The 19,258-nt window shown below is 38.0% G+C and overlaps 1 protein-coding gene across 1 annotated transcript in view; it reads right to left on the bottom strand.

The window, feature by feature from the left end:
- Positions 1 to 19,258, bottom strand: part of LOC136863472 (uncharacterized) — a 208,900-nt gene that overhangs the window by 128,450 nt on the left and 61,192 nt on the right. Inside the window, exons 12-16 of the mRNA XM_068225952.1 lie at positions 14,427 to 14,696; positions 11,082 to 11,220; positions 8,469 to 8,590; positions 6,421 to 6,572; positions 4,168 to 4,520 (exon numbers count right to left, since the gene is read on the bottom strand). Coding sequence (XP_068082053.1) covers positions 4,168 to 4,520; positions 6,421 to 6,572; positions 8,469 to 8,590; positions 11,082 to 11,220; positions 14,427 to 14,696 — 1,036 coding nt within the window. The remainder of the gene's footprint in view (positions 1 to 4,167; positions 4,521 to 6,420; positions 6,573 to 8,468; positions 8,591 to 11,081; positions 11,221 to 14,426; positions 14,697 to 19,258) is intronic.

The following is a 19,258-nucleotide window of genomic DNA, read 5'->3' on the forward strand; positions in this document are numbered from 1 at the left end:
AAAAGCCGCAGAGTGGTTGAAACTCATGGATAGACGATCATACTCAGCTGCTTGCTTACTGCTGAGAATTTTAAAATCTAATGTTCCCTCATATTTGACCAAGTTCTTTGTTCAGATGAGTCAAGTGTACGATCGGGACAATAGGTTTACAGCTGTGTGTCCACAGCATCGCACGTTAAGTGCAGTAAGTCGTTTATTGTCACTGCGTCTCAATTGTACAATGACCTTCTACTATATGAAATACAGCAAAGTAGTGTCAAAACTCACAAAAACTTTCCACTTACTAAGCCATGTAAGTGCATTTTCACCAAATTAATTAAATGTTTACCGGGCGAGTTGGCCGTGCGCGTAGAGGCGCGCGGCTGTTGGCTTGCATCCGGGAGATAGTAGGTTCGAATCCCACTATCGGCAGCCTTGAAAATGGTTTTCCGTGGTTTCCCATTTTCACACCAGGCAAATGCTGGGGCTGTACCTTAATTAAGGACACGACCGCTTCCTTCCAACTCCTAGGCCTTTCCTATACCATCGTCGCCATAAGACCTATCTGTGTCGGCGCGACGTAAAGCCCCTAGCAAAAAAAGATTAAATGTTACGAAATATCATAATCTCCTAGATATATTTTAGATGTTTAGTTTTATTCTTAATTCATCCTCGGCATTAAAATATATCGTAGTTTTCTCTTATGTCTTGTGTCTTCTTTTCCTTTTTAGTACAGTGTACGCTTCTGAAATGGTAAAAGTAATATTGTAATCTACTAGATGTTAAGTTTTAGTAACTTTTTATTCTCTTTTTTTTTTTTTGCTATTTGCTTTACGTCGCACCGACACAGATACGTCTTATGGCGACGATGGGACAGGAAAGGCCTAGGAAGTGGAAGGAAGCGGCCGTGGCCTTAATTAAGGTACATCCCCGGCATTTGTCTGGTGTGAAAATGGGAAACCACGGAAAACCATCTTCAGGGCTGCCGACAGTGGGGATACTGGCCGCACTTAAGCGACTGCAGCTATCGAGCTCGGTGTTTTTATTCTCAGTAGAAAAGTGTATCATATGCTTTTTATGTATTTTTGTTATTAGACTTAGTAGATTAATTGATACAACGTAGATTTAGGTTTCAGTGACAATCAGTTACAGTCAAAGGACCTCTGGTCCTACATGTAATTGACTTTAAATAAAATATCCTATTCTCCACAGCACACACGATCTTCAAACAGCATTGAATAATAGGACAAGCCTGTTGCTGATTCATCTTCTAAATTAAGCGAAGTGTTTGAGCAAGGTATGTCATGACGTCTGTGCTCGAGGGACATGTCACCAAAGAAATATTTTTCGACCCCTGATCTAAGTAGTAACAGTTACTAAACACTTTGTAATCTCCTGTGTATGACTCTCTGAAGTGTGTCCTGGTGTAACCTTACACTGTGACAAAGTTTCAGCATCCAATATATTTTAAAATATTGGTCTGATTCACAATAGCATCAACGATTAACTTCTTCGATGTATGAAGTAATTGCCATGAAGAGCCGAAACAGTCTGATGCCGAGTAGATTAATCAAGGGGCTAAAGGAGTGTGTGGAGACTTCTCAATGGAACTTTAAAATTGTATATACACTATATAGTTCAATGAGAGGATATGCGGATATCTGAGTCTCACTCAAATCATCACTGATCTGCATTTAGCTTCGTCCAGATGACAGGTTCCCTATCTGTTGTTTACTTAGTATTTTCTTAAATAATTGCAAAGAATTCGGAAATTTATTGAACATCTCCCTTGGTAAATTATTCCAATCCCCTCTTCCTATAAAAGGAATATTTGTCCCAATTTGTCCTCTTGAATTCCAAATTTGTCTTCACATTGCGATCCTTCCTACTTTTCAAAACACCACTCAAACTTATTCGTCTACTAATGTCATTCCACGCCATCTCTCCACTGACAGCTCGGAACATACCACTTAGTCAAGCAGCTTGCCCACCTTTTCCCAAGTCTTGCCAACCAAAACTTTGCAATATTTTAGTTACGCTACCTTTTTCTTTAGGAAATAACCCAGAACAAATCGAGCTGATTTTCTTTGGAATTTTTCCCAGTTCTTGAATCAAATAATCCTGGTGAGGGTCGCGTATACTGGAACCATTCTCTACTTGGGGTCTTACCAGAGAATTATATGCCCTTTCCTTTAAATCTTTATTCCAACCCCTAAATACCCTCAGAACCATGTGCAGAGATCTGTACGCTTTATTTACAATCCCGTTTATGTGATTATCCCAATGAAGATCTTTCGTTATATTAACACCTAGGTACTTACAGTGATCCCCATGAGAAACTTTCACCCCAATCAACACAGTAATTAAAACTAAGATTACTTTTTTCCTATTATGTAAACTAACAACCTGACTTTTAACCCCGTTTATCATCATACCATTGCTTCCTGTCCAGCTCACAACATTGTCGAGGTCTTTTTCTTTTGCAGTTGCTCACAATCTTGTAACTTATTTATTACTCTATACAGAATGACATTACCTCTGATTGCCGTTCCTTACTCATATTATTTATATACACAAGAGAGTCTGCAAAGGATGTAGAGACATTTGCTTAACTATATGGATACAGTCTTAGTGAAGGAGTAAAGGCTGAAAATTAATCAATTTATAACAAACGTAAGATTAGGAAACGAGGAAGTAGATGGATATTTCTATAGTCCTCTCCGTGTAACGACGTACCCTAAGGGTGCAACCTTACCCTTTCTCCCCTGTAATATTAAGATATTGATTTATGGTTACTTTTCTTGCTGTTGGGTCTTTTTCAGTGTCGGTAACCATACAGTTTAGGGACCCTACTTGCCGATGCGACGTCTTACATTTACCGTTAATCTGGCACGTTGGCAACGTTCATCACTGCTCTAGCGTGAAGTGCGTGTTGCCACCGCATCGCCGTTAAAGTCACTAGTGATACATTTGCGAGAATATTTAAAGCATATTTTCTTTTTCTGTGGGATTGTAAATCTATTTGGCTAATACCAGGTAAGTAGGATTGTGGCATGTTCGGATAATGCATTTAATAACATAGTTTGTGTGAAATGATGAAAGTGCTCAAATACGTCAGACTCATGTCTAGATCTACCGGTACATGAAATAACTCTTGCGGGACGAAATTTTGGCAGTAGAACTTATAACATTATTATTTTCAAATCCGCAGTGAACTTGAAAGCTGACCTAAATTAAGTTCACGGAGCTTGGCACATTAGTATTCCTATATGTTTCCTGATAAGCTTGAAGATATAACCAGCCTGCAGGCTGAAAATATGCCCAATAATCTCTCTCCTTACTGGTTACCGGTATTGAAGAGAGAAGGAAATATTCGCGCAAAAGAAAGGGAAGTCATTGGATGTCTGAAACTTTCGAAAATCACACTGCAAAGACTTATTAAATAAATTGCATCGTTTAACACGCCCCTCTTTTCAAGAATATGGTTATAGCACGCCTACTGTATATCAAAATAAAGACAGATAATTTAAGTGAGAAAGTGTGTTTATTTCCTTAATTCCTCATTGAGGAGATATTCATAATTATCTTGATTTATTTCATCTTATCTTATATCATTTACTAGGGTAGGGAAACATTCATTATCGGTGTTTACATTGAGGTTAGTTTGTTATGGTTATGTCTGATGATTTTAATATGTAACCAGGCAGGTTGGCAGCAGTGATCAGCCATTACAAAAAAGAGAAAAGAAGAGCATCGGGCGGCGATATTTACTTTCTGGGGTATTTCCTTACGTGGCAATTACTATACTTCAGTGAGGAATAACATTGGTGGCAGTTGCTAAGTTATGTGTGCTGTTGAGTAAGGCATTTACAGCACGGCCAGTGGGTGCTGTTAAAAGTGTTGCTTATAGGTTGAGTGGTACTGCAAAAACACTGCCTGGTTAAGTGAGGAAAACAATGGTAGGCCTGAAGCTCTCTATTCCTCACTTTGCCTTGTACACCTCATTAATATGCTGCTTCGGTTATTGATGATTCAACCAGCGTCCGGAGTGATATGACATAACACAATAATAATAATAATAATAATAATAATAATAATAATAATAATAATAATAATAATAATAATAATAATAATAATAATAATAATAATGTGAAATCGCAAGCAGTTAAACAAAAAGTTAACTCTTACCTGTGACTGCTAGCATAAGTTGCCCCAGCGATTTTCTCGTACGTGAGAGTGTATCTGCATGGATATGGCACTAATGTGGCATCCTGGTCTGTCGGTGGATATCGCCCGGGATACTGACCCCCGGGTCCCGGGCGGCCGTTCACTGGCGGTCTTCCTCCAGGGTATGTTGGGTATGGAGGGTAAGTTCCTGGAGGGTACGTTCCTGGAGGGTACGGCCCTGGGGGGTATGTACCACCAGTACCAACGCAATCCTTTTCAGCGTACAAGGCACCACTTTGATTCTGGAAGCCATTGCTGTCCAAGGTTGACCCCATAGTTCCACTCAGAAGACACTGGTTAGTATCCAGGCCAGTCTATTCAAACAGAATTTTAATTAACAACGGCATTTTTATCAAAATAATCACTAGGGTTAGGAAGTTTATGACCTAAGGAAGTACAAAATACGCAAGCAGATGTGACCTAAAACTAGTTAAATATGACCTCAAAACTAGCTAAATGTGGCATAAAACTAGCTACATATGACCTAAACTAGCTAAATATGACCTAACAACGATCAATATGACCTAAAATGCGATAAAATATTACATGAATTTTAGGGGTAGATAACAATATTACTAACATTAAACGTGATCAGCGATAGTACACCAGACATATTTATTCATACAAACTGACGGAGACCTAGAGTACGTTAAAACGCTCAACATTAATTCAGTATCATAGCCTTGAGGTGCAGTTCTCGCTCGATTTTCCTAAATAAATCCAAAAATCCGAAGTATTCGCATGTTTTATGGTATCTGTCGACGCAGGTCAGAAGACACTGCCTAACAGGAAATTTACTGAAGCCAGTCTGTTGAAGTTCGGGAAGGGAGCTGGAACTGGACCCTTCAAGCAAGAACTGGGCGAGAGATAACATGGAATTTACTTGTTTGCTAATTGCTTCTGAGCTAAATATATCTACCGGAGTGATTCAAAGGCGGAAACACACTATCATCACGTTCCGTGAGCTCAGGCGTATCGTGTGGCAATCTAATCTGTCCAGAAAGATGTGCTGAAAGACGGCTGTACAGCAGAGCCTTTTTGGAATCATCAGATATGTATTGCACCTATATGAGCCATGGCTCAGGTGCCCTTTACGAAAAAAAAAGTCTTCTCACCCTGCTACATGTCTGTTCCGGGAAAGGAAAGAAAAATATATCTGCTACACTATTTGGAAATCCTGTGTTTGAAACTCGACGCAGATAACACGTACCTTGTTAATTACCCCTCGTTTTAATCAAATTGCTGAAATTTTAACCAAATATGACCTCATGTTGCTAAAATGAGCTAAATATGACCAAAACAATAAAAATGACTGAAATATGCATTTATATGCAACATCAAATTTCTTTCAACGGGATCAGGGACCCGTCATTCACACTTATTTTTCAGATAGCGGGTAAAACGAGCGCAGGAAAGAAATCTAAATTCTCCTTAACTTTCGAACCTTAATATTCACTAAAAACTTTTTATTCCTCTATTAAAATAAACAGAGGTACGGTAATTTTACTCTTATTGCATGTCCGATTTTAGGCCGGCCATACACGTTGCGGCGTCCCGGAGAGGTTTACCTGTACAGTTGACCTGCGCAGTAATCCTGTACAGGCGCCGACCTCATAGACGGTACGGTTTACCCGTCAGTTGATAACTGTATCCTTAACAGCTTCAGTCTCGGATTCCTTCAAGTTTGTCAATAATTTTCTATAAGCGGCATCTCTCAGTGCACGATTATGATACTTCTTTCTCTTCACACTCCACAGACAAGGTTCGGATTTGTACAACTCGATAAACTCCTCTAAAACTTGAGTTCGGTTACGGTTTGACATGTTTCGTATAGTACTCTATCAAAACAAAACAAAAATCACCGGTAAGCAAAAAGAAATTACAAAACAAAGCAAACCGAGTGGTTTTGTAAAAAGAAAGAAACAGAACGCAATACCCTCTTCCTACGCTTGTCCTGCTTCAACTGAGCTGAAAGCTGTGCAGGTCTTGGGCGAATCACACAGACTGCGCAGGTAACGGAATAATTGTTTTTCGATTCTTCCTGGCTCACCTGTACAGGTTCATCGAACGTAGGTGCCACCCACGCTCCGGTTTACCCGCGCAGGTGAACTGTACAAGTAAACCTCTCCGGTACGCCGCAACGTGTATGGCCGGCCTATTAGAAATACAAAGAAAATTTTATATGTAAAATGAAAAGAAAGAATATGCCTTCACCTGACTGAGGAAGGTGTAGGAGCGACACATGAACTCTCGCTCCACATCACACGCGTGTTGACAACTGGAGTCACTGAAAGCAGACAGCGACTTGTCGGTGTAGATGAGCTGGCGACCTTCCTGGATGTTCCGGTATACACACCTGCCAACAGCTGAGGAAAGAAAAAGTCCACGTTATTTCTCTCCTACTAAGGTAACATAATGTTTAATTTCATCAAGGAATGTCTGTTTTACTTTATGTTCATGACTGTACCCAGCGACATGCAACGTACTATTGTAGCTCGTGCTAGCTCACTTCCGGGGAGCAAGAGAGCATCGTACTACTGTAGCTCGTGCTAGCTCACTTCCGAGGAGCAAGAGAGCATCGTACTACTGTAACTCGTGCTAGCTCACTTCCGAGGAGCAAGAGAGCATCGTACTACTGTAGCTCGTGCTAGCTCACTTCCGAGGAGCAAGAGAGCATCGTACTACTATAGCTCGTGCTAGCTCACTTCCGAGGAGCAAGAGAGCATCGTACTATTGTAGCTCGTGCTAGCTCACTTCCGAGGGGCAAGAGAGCTGGCGAATTGTCAGACCGTCAGAGCTAATTCAGCCCACTGCGTGCTGAGCGAGCTAGCGCGCTGGCTTCGACTAGCCTAAATTTTGAACCAGGTATATTTATATGAATAGAATGCTAATGCCTGGTGTTTCACATTCAATTTCAAGCCTACGTGTTAGTGACACAAATAATATAGCTAAATGGCGCAGTAGATGTCGATATGAAAATAACCAAACCCCGTAGCGGAACAGCCCGTGAAGATCCTTGGCCTACCAAGAGACCGCTGCTCAGCCCGAAGGCCTGCAGATTACGAAGTGACCTGAAGTCACTATGACGAATCCTCTCGCCCGTTATTCTTGATTTTCTAGACCGGGGCCGCTATCTCACCGTGAGATAGCTTCTCAATTCTAATCACGTAAGCTGAGTGGGCCTCGAACCAGCCGTCAGATTTCGACATGGAAAACATTTTTTAATTCTTGAGAAATTCGAACATTTTCTGACTAATAAATACGTTTAACATTGGCAAAACAACGATGAGTTAAGAGTTTGTCGGTAACTTATTGTATCCATCCTCACACTAAACATAATCAGAGCATAATATAAGAGCACAGGCTGGCGCATATTATTCACAGAACAAGCTAGTACAAACATGAAGAGCAGTAGCCTTACAAAATAGATGTTGCGCACTAGAACGTCATTAAGATTGATTGGTCTTGCCTTGCGGGAATTTGTTTCGGTAGAACTACTCGTTGCATGAATTGCTAAAATTTGGCGGTATCGACTTAATGCTGGTTGTATTTCTACTACAGAACGGTCCACCAAACCTGTGGCCCGCACGAGAAGAAAAATGTAATTTAGTAGCTCTAAATTATCTATCGTGTTTGTCGCTTTGTAGGAGTGTCCAGGTCAGTCACTGTCGCGGAAAGCCACGCTCTCTGATAGACATTCTTTTCTATGGCAGTGGCTTGGAAAGAAAAAAAATCAGTAGCTGTAACCTATCATTCGTGTTTGTCATTTAGTAGCTGTGTATAATGTATGCGCTGTCGTTGGCAAGCCTCTTGAGTGCATTGTGAGGTCGTCGGAGCCACCGCAATGTTGAATCTCTAACATTTTCGCGGGTTGGGTACCAAAATTTTCTTTAAGAAAAACAAATTTTAATGAGAATTTTTAGAATTAATTCCAATATATTGAAAGCTGTTGTTATCTGTAAGGAACTGGAATGATTGCATATCTGTTAAGAAGGAAGCTAAACTTTCCAATGTCGACTTCCTTAATGTAACTTGAAAAGCTTTTCTGTCTGCCGAACACACTAGCTCAAAATATAATATAGACGAACTGAAAGCTTCTAAGTTACATTCATTTCAAACCTGTTACCCTTTCACGAGAATTACGCAGACAAACGAAGACAAAATTGAAATTTCAACAATAGTGATATTACTTTAGCGCATTTTCTGATGGTGAAGACGTCCCTGAACGTCTATTAGAGCTCTACAAACTAGCATATACTTACGAGGGGCACATTGGTTCTCCAGATAATCTGAGTCCATGGACGCCTGGAAGGCCTGGGGTTGAGTATAGCGGTCCTCGGCACTCAAACGACATTCCTTGCGGCGATAGTTGTATGTTGCTGATCTGTTACAAAGAGAAATAATGATTAACTGTTAGTTCATTTTGACCTTCGTCCGCAGCTGTGTGTAGCCCGCACTGGGGCAAAGCCACGCTAGTCGCCTGTCATTATACAAATCGGTTTCCGTTGACGGCTGCTCGTGGTCAGCTTGCTGTTGCGTGAGTAAGCTTGATGTCTGTCTTTGTCCGAAATTTGGTCTTACGAGATCAGTATAAATCAAATCTCTGTTATTATTTATTTTTAGTGTCATTACTACCGGTGTTCTTAATTGCAGCGTGTTAATATATTGAAGCAGCGCTCATCCGTAGATGAAGACCAAAGTAGTTGCCTGCATTTAGAGGCACTGAAGAAGAGAAGGGGACTCCAATAAATAAATAAAAAATACAAATAAATAAATAAATAAATAAATAAATAAATAAATAAATAAATAAATAAATAAATAAATAAATAAATAAATAAATAAATAAATAAATATATAAATAAATAAATAAATAAATAAAGATAATATCCAACAGCTAGTCCTCCCTAATTACGGAATCTAACCGATCGGCCTCCTAATCAGGTCATACAGAACAATATTTATGACAATGATTTTTAAAAATATTTTATTGCTATTTTTCTAAATAAATACAGTAGAACCTCGCTTAACCGAACTTCGCTTATCCGAAACCCGGCTTAACCGAAATGCTCTGGTAAAATTGTATTTTAATATTTAGTTTTTACCCTCTCGTTCTTAGCCGTCGATATTAGTAATTCTCTTGCTATATGTGCTGAGAGCTACCAGGCGAACCGTATTTTATATTATGACGTATGCCAGAATACACGTGTAGCATAAAACAAAACAGTTTCTTACCCTCTAGTTCGTTCCATGATACATTTTTTCTTGAACAAGCAGCAATTATTAGTAGTGTATTATTATTATTATTATTATTATTATTATTATTATTATTATTATTATTATTATTATTATAACTGTATTATTCGTCATGAAGATTATGCAGACGACACCGACTTTGGCAAAGGCAGTTCTGAGAATCGAGTTAACATTAGATGATGGATTTAATGCATTGGAGGTAAGATTAATTTCAAATTTTTATTAAAATACAGTACTGTAATAAAATTACGGTATACAGTATTCATTTCAATAGTAACAACAAATGTTTCATTGTTTCAGATCGCTTTGCGCTTTGTTGAACAAATCAATGAATCTACACCAGCTGATGTACTGTTGATTAAACGGTAGCTGAACAACAGCGCTGCACCAAGAAAATTCAGAAGAAAATCACTGAATTTATACAATCAGTGACATGTAAATATTTTAATGTTAATACACAGTACGCACCTTTGCTTAACGGAGTTTATGTATTTTTATTTCGACATTTAACTTCCGAAAATATTTACCATGGGTCATCCAAAAAAACGCATCAACCGAAGTGGCTCCGCCCCCTTTATTTCGGATAAATGGGATTCTACTGTAAATAAATAAATAAATAAATAAATAAATAAATAAATAAATAAATAAATAAATAAATAAATAAATAAATAAATAAATAAATAAATTCCAATTTATAACTTGAGTGCAACAATATGGCATATACTGGGTATCCTTTATAAACCCAGACCGTCCAGCGGTGTTTCTACTCTCCGAGACCTAAGCAGCTGTACGGGAGGCGCACGTATAGTTCTTGACCTAGAATTTATAGCCAGTGTGGATCTCAGCTGTTAACATGGTGAGGCAGTTATGATTGCAACACCGTATTTTCGCATGTAAAAGTTATTTTACGTACGAGTCGGCTCGACGGGTATGCGATGCATTTGTTCAGCAATTTCCTGATGAAGTGCCACCTTCATGAGCACAGATTCACGTAATTATATATAAATTTGAAACTACTAGCTCAGTGCTCAATAAAAAAACATGCGCATACACGAACAATTTTAACAGAACAAAAGCTAGATGACATTGGCGCGAATCTTGAACGGTCGCCGAATAAATCACTTACAAAATTAGCACAACACGTAGGGGTTTCGGTTTCTTCTGCACACAGAACGACAAACTGTTACACATCAAACCGTACAGGTTTACACGGGCCGACTGTTTAAAACTTGCTGATTAAGCCACAAGAGTGAGATGATGTGAGTGATGTCTTGCATTATTGAATGATCGTTTATTCGACCTAGAGCGTGTGTTATTTTCTGATCAGGCCTGGTTTCATCTTAATGGTCGTGTGAACAGTCATGTCTCTCTATTGGTGTGCAGAAAATCCTAACGGTGTTTATGAAATCCCTCATTATGGAGGATGACACTTCATCGTCATTTATAAGGCAAGATTTCATATAAGATTGTATGCGCGCTTAAAGCAGGGCGGCAGCTCACGACGTAAGTTGGGCTGAGGCAGCTGCTGGAGCGCAGAGCACAAACACCGTGCTCTCGGTCTGGGTTTATAAGAGATAAACTGTATCTTCATCTTTAGGGTGAGAAAGAGTTGCTTCTCTTACCTGCAGGTGAACGTTCTCTCTTCCAAACAGCGGTCTTCACACTCTGTCTTAGATACTGCTGGCAATGCGAGATTGACGAAGCCCCTCAGCTCGTGGTTCACATATCTCTCAAACGTCCAAGCCAGGCTGCAGGTGGCACCTATATTTACAAAACAAACACATCACATTTATATTCTATACTCATGACGAATATTATCTGCAGCTAATTTAACGTAGCATACCTTCGTAGAACATTTATTTGACAGAAGGAAGGCGTGATTAAGTCAGTACGTCAATTGTTGGCGTTCCACCTAGACGGCTAGGTTCGAATTCCGACGAATCATAGTGCAACACTTTAACCTGAAAACTCCCATGCCTTTAGGAAAATAATGCGGTTTTAAACCCTCAATCAAAATCAAAATTGAGCTAGGGTAGCTGTAACGACCCCTGAATGGAATAAATTGAAGAATGTTAACTTAAGTGACAGAAGAGTTATTCCGGCTTCGTTGAACAATGAAAGAGAATTTTACTCTGCGAGTGGCCTGGCTTGGACTGATCACGAATAATCTTGTCTAGAATACAGTGGACTATGAAAAATACCGTAAATATTTGCACTTATTATTCCAAGGTTTCTTTAATGGGGCAGTAATAGCACTGCATTTGCGTTACAAATACCAGCAATGTACCCTCTGGAAGGCTTGAATATGACGTTGACCAGTTGAATAATTCGAGAATTAAACTCAAGGAACTGGAATATTATTTTGATAATCACTCTTAAAAGGCTCATGCTTCGAATTATGTCTTGATATATTGTACCCGAGCAATATGGGTGAAAAATAGGATTGAGTCCACCTGTGCATGGCTAGCGATGTTTGACTTCTTGCTCGATGTCGGAAAACTCAAATTAACTGATTGACGGAACTCTCTAGTCGAGACGGCCAAGGTGCCGGTTTACTTGTGCTCGACTCCCCACTAGGAAGCTGAAACAATTAGAAAAGTCTTCCGTTTGGGGAAACAAATAATTCCGACGTTCACTTCGTTTACAGCAGAAACAATGTATTGAATTGCTCACAGTTTCAAAAGTTCCGGAGAACCTTTGCGCTGAAAACGGGCAATTCAACGTCCTTATAAATCTACTGACACGGATCTCTCACATTATACAAACTTACCGACTACGTCACGATTAGTTCCCGCAACCTTGAACAAAATAAATAAATAAATAAATAAATAAATAAATAAATAAATAAATAAATAAATAAATAAATAAATAAATAAATAAATAAATAAATAAATAAATAAATAAATAAATAAATAAATAAATAAATAAATAAATAAATAAATAAATAAATAAATAAATAAGTAAATAAATAAATAAATAAATAAATAAATCAATCAATCAATCAATCAATCAATCAATCAATCAATCAATCAATCAATCAATCAATCAATCAATCAATCAATCAATCAATCAATCAATCAATCAATCAATCAATCAATCAATCAATCAAATAATAAATAAATAAATAAATACATAAATAAATAAATAAATAAATAAATAAATAAATAAATAAATAAATAAATAAATAAATAAATAAATAAATAAATAAATAAACTTTAAAGGCGTGAAAACGCCCGATCTGCTGCTGGTGGTGTTAATAGGCACAGCAGCTGTCTCCCCAAACAAGCGAACTATAGTGTCGATGCTATCGTCCACTTCCACGGGGGCACTCGACGTGCTCGAGCTCGGAGCCCCTCGTTAGTGCTTGCATTGACGATATTCTTTTGATCTCTGCGCTCTCGATTTTGGCCCTGCAGACCTGTTTCGGCCTCATTTTATTCGGAATGTAGTCTTATTACCAGTGGTGAAGTAATCGGACATCTTCGCTTGCTTTGTTGTATAAAGTTGGGCAATACGAAAATTTGTCGAACATTTCACAAAATATTTTTTTTTCAAAGAGAGGTCCGTCGCTAACGGCGTCACCAACTGAAATTAATTCATTTTTAGGATATTATAAATGCTTCTAAACGATACTTTGTTTTTGGAATCGGACTGATGGTTTCGAAGTTATAAAGATTGCCCTCGGCTGCGTTACCGCCAAAATGGCGTCTTATTTGGTGGCCATCTTGTTTTGACGGGTGATACAACAAATATTTATTCGGTGTCAAATTGAAGCTTAAGAGTTCTTCTTTGTAACGATGTAATTAAAATGGCGATATTGCCAATATATACAGAAAGATATCAGCATTGCCAAATTGCGTCATGTTTTGTGACAGGCGTTTCGCGCTAGTACACGCCTAGTACCAGATCAAAAAAAAAAAGAACACATCAAAAATGCAGCACCTATTCAGTTACAGTTCACAGCCATTCCAACAGAGATGAAAACCTCGTTAACTCCCGGGGATAAAGGCTAATCGCTCTATCCAGCGTACAAAGTGACGAGATTACCTTTACCTTTTACTCCTCCAGGGATATTAAATTGCCTTTAACACAGTTATATTTGACTTTGCCTGATTCAGTAATAATAATAATAATAATAATAATAATAATAATAATAATAATAATAATAATAATAATAATAATAACAAGTCTGTGAAGACCACATAATGGGAAATCACTATCTTTGCCATCATAATTTGCATAGGAATACTTATTCTAGGTGGAGAAGAATTATTATGTGCAATGAATATTGTAGATTATTATTAGCTTATTAGTTACTGGTTAATTGTTTATGACACTTTATCCCTTGCGATGTTTTTTAAGGCTTCAAATTCATTCCAAGATGTTTGAAGGATAAACTCGGAAACTACTCATGTGACATGAATGACATTTTTACAGCTACTACCCACCGCGTGTAGCTACAATGTAGACTACAATTATGTTATTTGGTAAAGTAGTTTTTTGTCAAGAAATGTTCAAATATTGTTATTCAAATCTTCATAAATTTTGTCAAAAGTTTTATTGCCCTTATTTTCATAAATAAAGAGCTACATTCATGATTGTAGTTCACACTAAAACAGTGTGCTAAATGACATTGGTTTATCAGTAATAGTTACTGAGATACTGGACTTCTAATTTGTATTGTTCTCCTGTAAAATTGTCTATTGTAGAATATTAATTTTACTATCAGTGTAACGTGTAACCACTAATCACAGAAAAATGAAATTCGGCACACTCTTTTAGTGTTCAATTGTCTTAAAAAATGGACTAAAAAACAAACGTAGCTCTTTAATTACGTTTGCATTCTACCTTTTCCTACCTGTAACCTTAAGGTCACATGTGTATAGGTCAAACACGATTGAGAAGATCATTTCGAAACATTGTCCTTCAATGACGATTAGATCTCAAGAAATCAGAAACAAACTCACTCCTCAAGCAAACGCCTTCGAAGTATGCAATGCCAGGCACTTGGCGGATGTCGATGTGGGTGGAATACGCATCACTCTCGAGTGCTGTGCAGTCGTTACGATTGTAGTCGAGGTTGAAACCGTGGCATCGAGGATCGGCTCGACAAAGCTGAACACAGCGTGAAGTTATTCCTGGAAGATGTTCACGAAGTAGACTGTATCCTCGCTGGCCTTGGAGTTCATAGCCTGTCACCTTCTCGAACTCCGCTCTCCCAACAGTACAACGTCCACCTGTAATGAGATTTCCCTTCATAATGTGCAATTTAAACCATTTCTAATATGTGGTGGATCAAGATGGTAGCTCTGTAAAGATCATTCTAGAGAGTAATATAGTTGCTTGATTTTTAAGGGAGAAAAAATCCACTTAGGACAGCTGCCCTATTACTAGAGAAACTACAAAGGTTCAGCCTACTGATTAATCCAAGGAAGATAAGAAAATACATTTAATTAATTTTTCATTGGATGTTTTTTTTTGCTAGGGGCTTTACGTCGCACCGACACATATAGGTCTTATGGCGACGATGGGATAGGAAAGACTTAGGAGTTGGAAGGAAGCGGCTGTGGCCTTAATTAAGGTACAGCCCCAGCATTTGCCTGGCGTGAAAATGGGAAACCACGGAAAACCATTTTCAGGGCTGCCGATAGTGGGATTCGAACCTACTATCTCCCGGATGCAAGCTCACAGCCGCGCGCCTCTACGCGCACGGCCAACTCTCCCGGTCATTGGATGTTTTATATATAGCAATACTTATTCATTTTTAGCAGCTACCCCCCCCCCTCCGATCGATTATCTGCTAAATGCTAGCTTAAATAATATTTGTAAGCACAATACTATGATTAAATCATATGGCCCTGAGGTTAACACATCCTACACCAAAAATGAGTACCAGGTTAATTCCTGGGGGCAAAGGCGGCCGGGCGTAGAGCTAACCACTCTATCCCATCACGTGCCGCGGTTAACAATGGTGGAAGCCTTTACCTTCCACTCCTCCAAGGGCCTTCATGGCCTGTACGGAGGTGTCTTGTCTTTGTCTTTGACTATAATTAAATAATTTCTTTACATTTCTTTACATTATTAAATGGGATTTTTATTTATTTTCCTATCAAAAGGGAGAGAAAAATACTACTTTTATTCGGCAAATAGTCTATATTATTGAAATCTAGCAACTTATACCCGAAAAATCCAAAGATTAGTAAAGTAAGCTTCTTATTTTTCAATGCATATCTTTTCAATAGATATTAGTTCTACAAGTTATTTTTCTGTGCTAAGTTTTGCATGTCTTCTCGGGTGGATATTAAACACATTTAATGTATTTAAGAAAATATATGTATTATCGATCAAAAATTGCTACATTTAGAATTCAGTGGCAGTGAAAAAGGAGATATTATGAAAACTCATGTGATTCAGGTGGTTTATCCTTCGACATGTCAGATACTGTCCGCTGGATCTCAATAATATTTTAAATACATGCATTTTTGCAGTTGGGTCGTCCACATTAATTTTGCCTTCCTTTCTATCTTATGACTTTCTTCATAGCTCAGTACTACTCTACCTGTTGAAAAAATATCTTCGCAACATTTTCGGTTGGTGCTTCACATTTAACATGAGTATAAATTAATTTATGTCGCGTGGGAAATAACTTGAACTACCAACGCACATATTCTTAATGATTTGACCTTGTGTGGCTGTCAATAAGAATATAATCCACCGACGGTCTCCGTGGCCTTACCTCGCAATATACGCTCAAGAAATATGATTTCACAAATGAAGAGTTAAAGCATTTTATCTTCCCCTCTCCCATTTGTAAGTATGAAATATTTTGGCATGACTTTTTATTTCGTTTTGATGCAGGCCTTTTCATTACTGAGAGAACAGTCAGAACTCTCACTATTGGTGTGCAGAGAATCCTAATGGTGTTTATGAAGTCCCTCATTATGATAGGAAAATCGGTGTTTGATGTGCTGTTAGTGGATAATTGGGCCTATTTTTTCGAAACAACAGTAAATGCAGAGAAGTATCAAGATGACATTTCGACACCGTCCTTCCATCAGTTAACGGAAGAAGAAAAGTCACGTGGGTGGTTTCAACAAGATTCAGCCCCTGCTCATACAGCAAAACATTCCTTTCTTACAATCGCGGAAGTGTTTGCAGACAGAGTGATCAGTACTGGTATATTTCCCCCTCGTTCTCCAGATCTAACAGTGTGTGCTTTATACTTGTGAGTTAAACTGAAAGAAAAAGTGTATCGAACAAATCCTCACACATTGGGGGAACTGAAAGAAAATATTACGAAAGAAATAAGAAACATTACAGTGGCAGAACTCACTCTCGTCAGCCACAATGTGGTTACAGATACAATGCCTTTATAACCCAGGAACGACGACACTTCCAGCATATTTTATAAGGTAAGATTTCATATTTGATTGTATACTCGCTTAAAGCAGGGGGGCTGCGCGCAACATAAGCTCGGCTGAGGCAGCTGTCGTAACGCAGTGTACAAACACCGTGCGCTCGGACTGAGTTTATATGGGAGACTCGGTATGAAAGATTTGGAGTTATGCTACCTCACATGCGAAGCGTTCTTGAGAAGAAGTTGACGCTTGTCTTCGGGCAGCAGAGACTCGGGTTCGAGTTTCATAATCGGTCACATTTTCAGCATTTTTGCCTTTAGTAATGAAGCTTGGTAGCTCATTTTCCCTTACCTATCATATCGGAATCATCCACTATTATAATATTTTATTTACCCTCGGTGAAAATGTACCTGATGCGCAGTCTTTAGAGAATATTGATAAAGATCTCTTAATTTCCATTAAACTATGACTCAAATATTTCCAGTAACACAATATCATAATTTAAAAAGTAGTTCATCGAATCACTGTAAGGTCAAATTCCTTTTCACACAATCCAGACTTGGCAATATTTTAATTTATTTACGTCCCTTGAATGAAAATGACAAGCGATAATTCATAATAATTAAGTGTGGTTTGCTATATACTTCTAATATTGGTACACATGCAGCAACCTCAGTTCATAACCACCGTTAATAAGGATTTTAAGGTTAGAAGAAAATGATACATCAACTGAAATGAACTATTCACTTCATTATTCAAATCTACAACAGCGGTACCAGCTGAGGAACCATGTTAACTAACTACAATACTTGTAACTCCAAAATAGAGATCTCTAAATTATAAGAAAAGTAGGAAATAGTCTACAGAGTTGTGCATGTATTACATAATCTACAAATATTTTCAATATACGTATTGTACAACTAAATTAGTGCTTTATCAATGGACTAGTTGTGATTACCTACATGCATGCTAAAGTTAATAATTTACACTACAGTTAGAGTACCTATATTACGAGTTACGCCCAGCCAGTTGTGTTACTACCATTCACTCACACTTGTACACATTCACTCTCCTAGTACAGTATCAATTATGTTTTACACCATATGATAATGGAATACGAATGAAAGGCGTTCTGAAATGACCAATGACACTTTCTTTTCTGCTACTGTTCGAATTAGGGGCGTATTCCGAAAGTGGCAACTTCCAGATCAAGTGAAGGTTGATTACATATCCTTCCATTGCTATGGAACATGATGCGCAATAAGGGTCTTGAGACTGTATATCCAAATTTGTGCATAGCATTGAGCCTCAAAAGCGCAGTATTATTTTTAATTCTAAAAGTAATGTTTAATAATGTGAAAAACATTTGTAAATATATTTGTCAACTCAAAGTCAAAGCATGATGACTTTTGAATGATTTAAATACATGCAAAGCTGCACAAATATTTACAGAGGCTACTACCAGACTTCAGTTTTAGGGAATATCCATGCTCGTGAATAGTCTAGTGCTGAACTTACTTCCATCGCATAAAGTTTACTCTTCACTCCAGCTAATTAGCATGAAAAACCTTGAACACTCTCCAAACAGAGGTTCACTTTACACTTCTCAGATGCGATTAAAGGTGTATCCCTTACATAAGGCTGACTTTCATGTTTTAATTTTTTTCGTTCCGCAGTGGCCAGTGATTGCTAAAATTCTTTTTTTACATCATCTGGAGGGATTGATGACCTTCGAAACGTAGTTCTCCTTTTATAAGTGATATCCGAACTTGGTCTCCCTCACTTGGAATTCTGCTTTCCGGTCTGACTCACGGTTTGTTCAAGATAAAAGCGATTATTTGCTGGTTAAAGGTGTTGCTTAGATTCATTTACTGATCTACACAAAATCCATTCATTTATCGCTGATATTTCAAACAGATGGTAAAAAAATCGGAAACATCATTTTCTGATGAAATAGTCAACTGTCGAAAAGAATATATAGCAAGCAAGTGCATTCTCCTTTGCACATATGTAATGCCACTCATTTGATAGTTAAGAATTTATATGTGTAAACCTGTTTCCAAATGCTCTGTACTAAGAAAGCTTAAGAACTATTTAAGAACATCACAATCAATACGTCACCAAAGTCACTTTGCTGTATTTTGCTGTTCAGTGTGACCTCACTATGGAGTTGGACTGTAGGGAACTGATGAACACATTTACCAATGGCAGAGCCAGCAGGAAGCGAATTTTAATTTTGTTAGGTTATGTTTCTCTTAAATAATTCATGAGCAAACTCAGGGAACTTTCTGTAACAATATATATTCGTAATTACAGTTTTATATACATTCCGTTAATTTAATGCATAGCAAAAGTTTAACAGAACATTACGTAAAAATATTAGCGTAATCAGTTCTGTGTACCTTTATATGGAGGGGTGTCGAAGTTTTATTTTACCCAGG

This window comes from Anabrus simplex, chromosome 2 (genome assembly GCF_040414725.1).
Source record: "Anabrus simplex isolate iqAnaSimp1 chromosome 2, ASM4041472v1, whole genome shotgun sequence".
Lineage (NCBI taxonomy): Eukaryota > Metazoa > Arthropoda > Insecta > Orthoptera > Tettigoniidae > Anabrus > Anabrus simplex.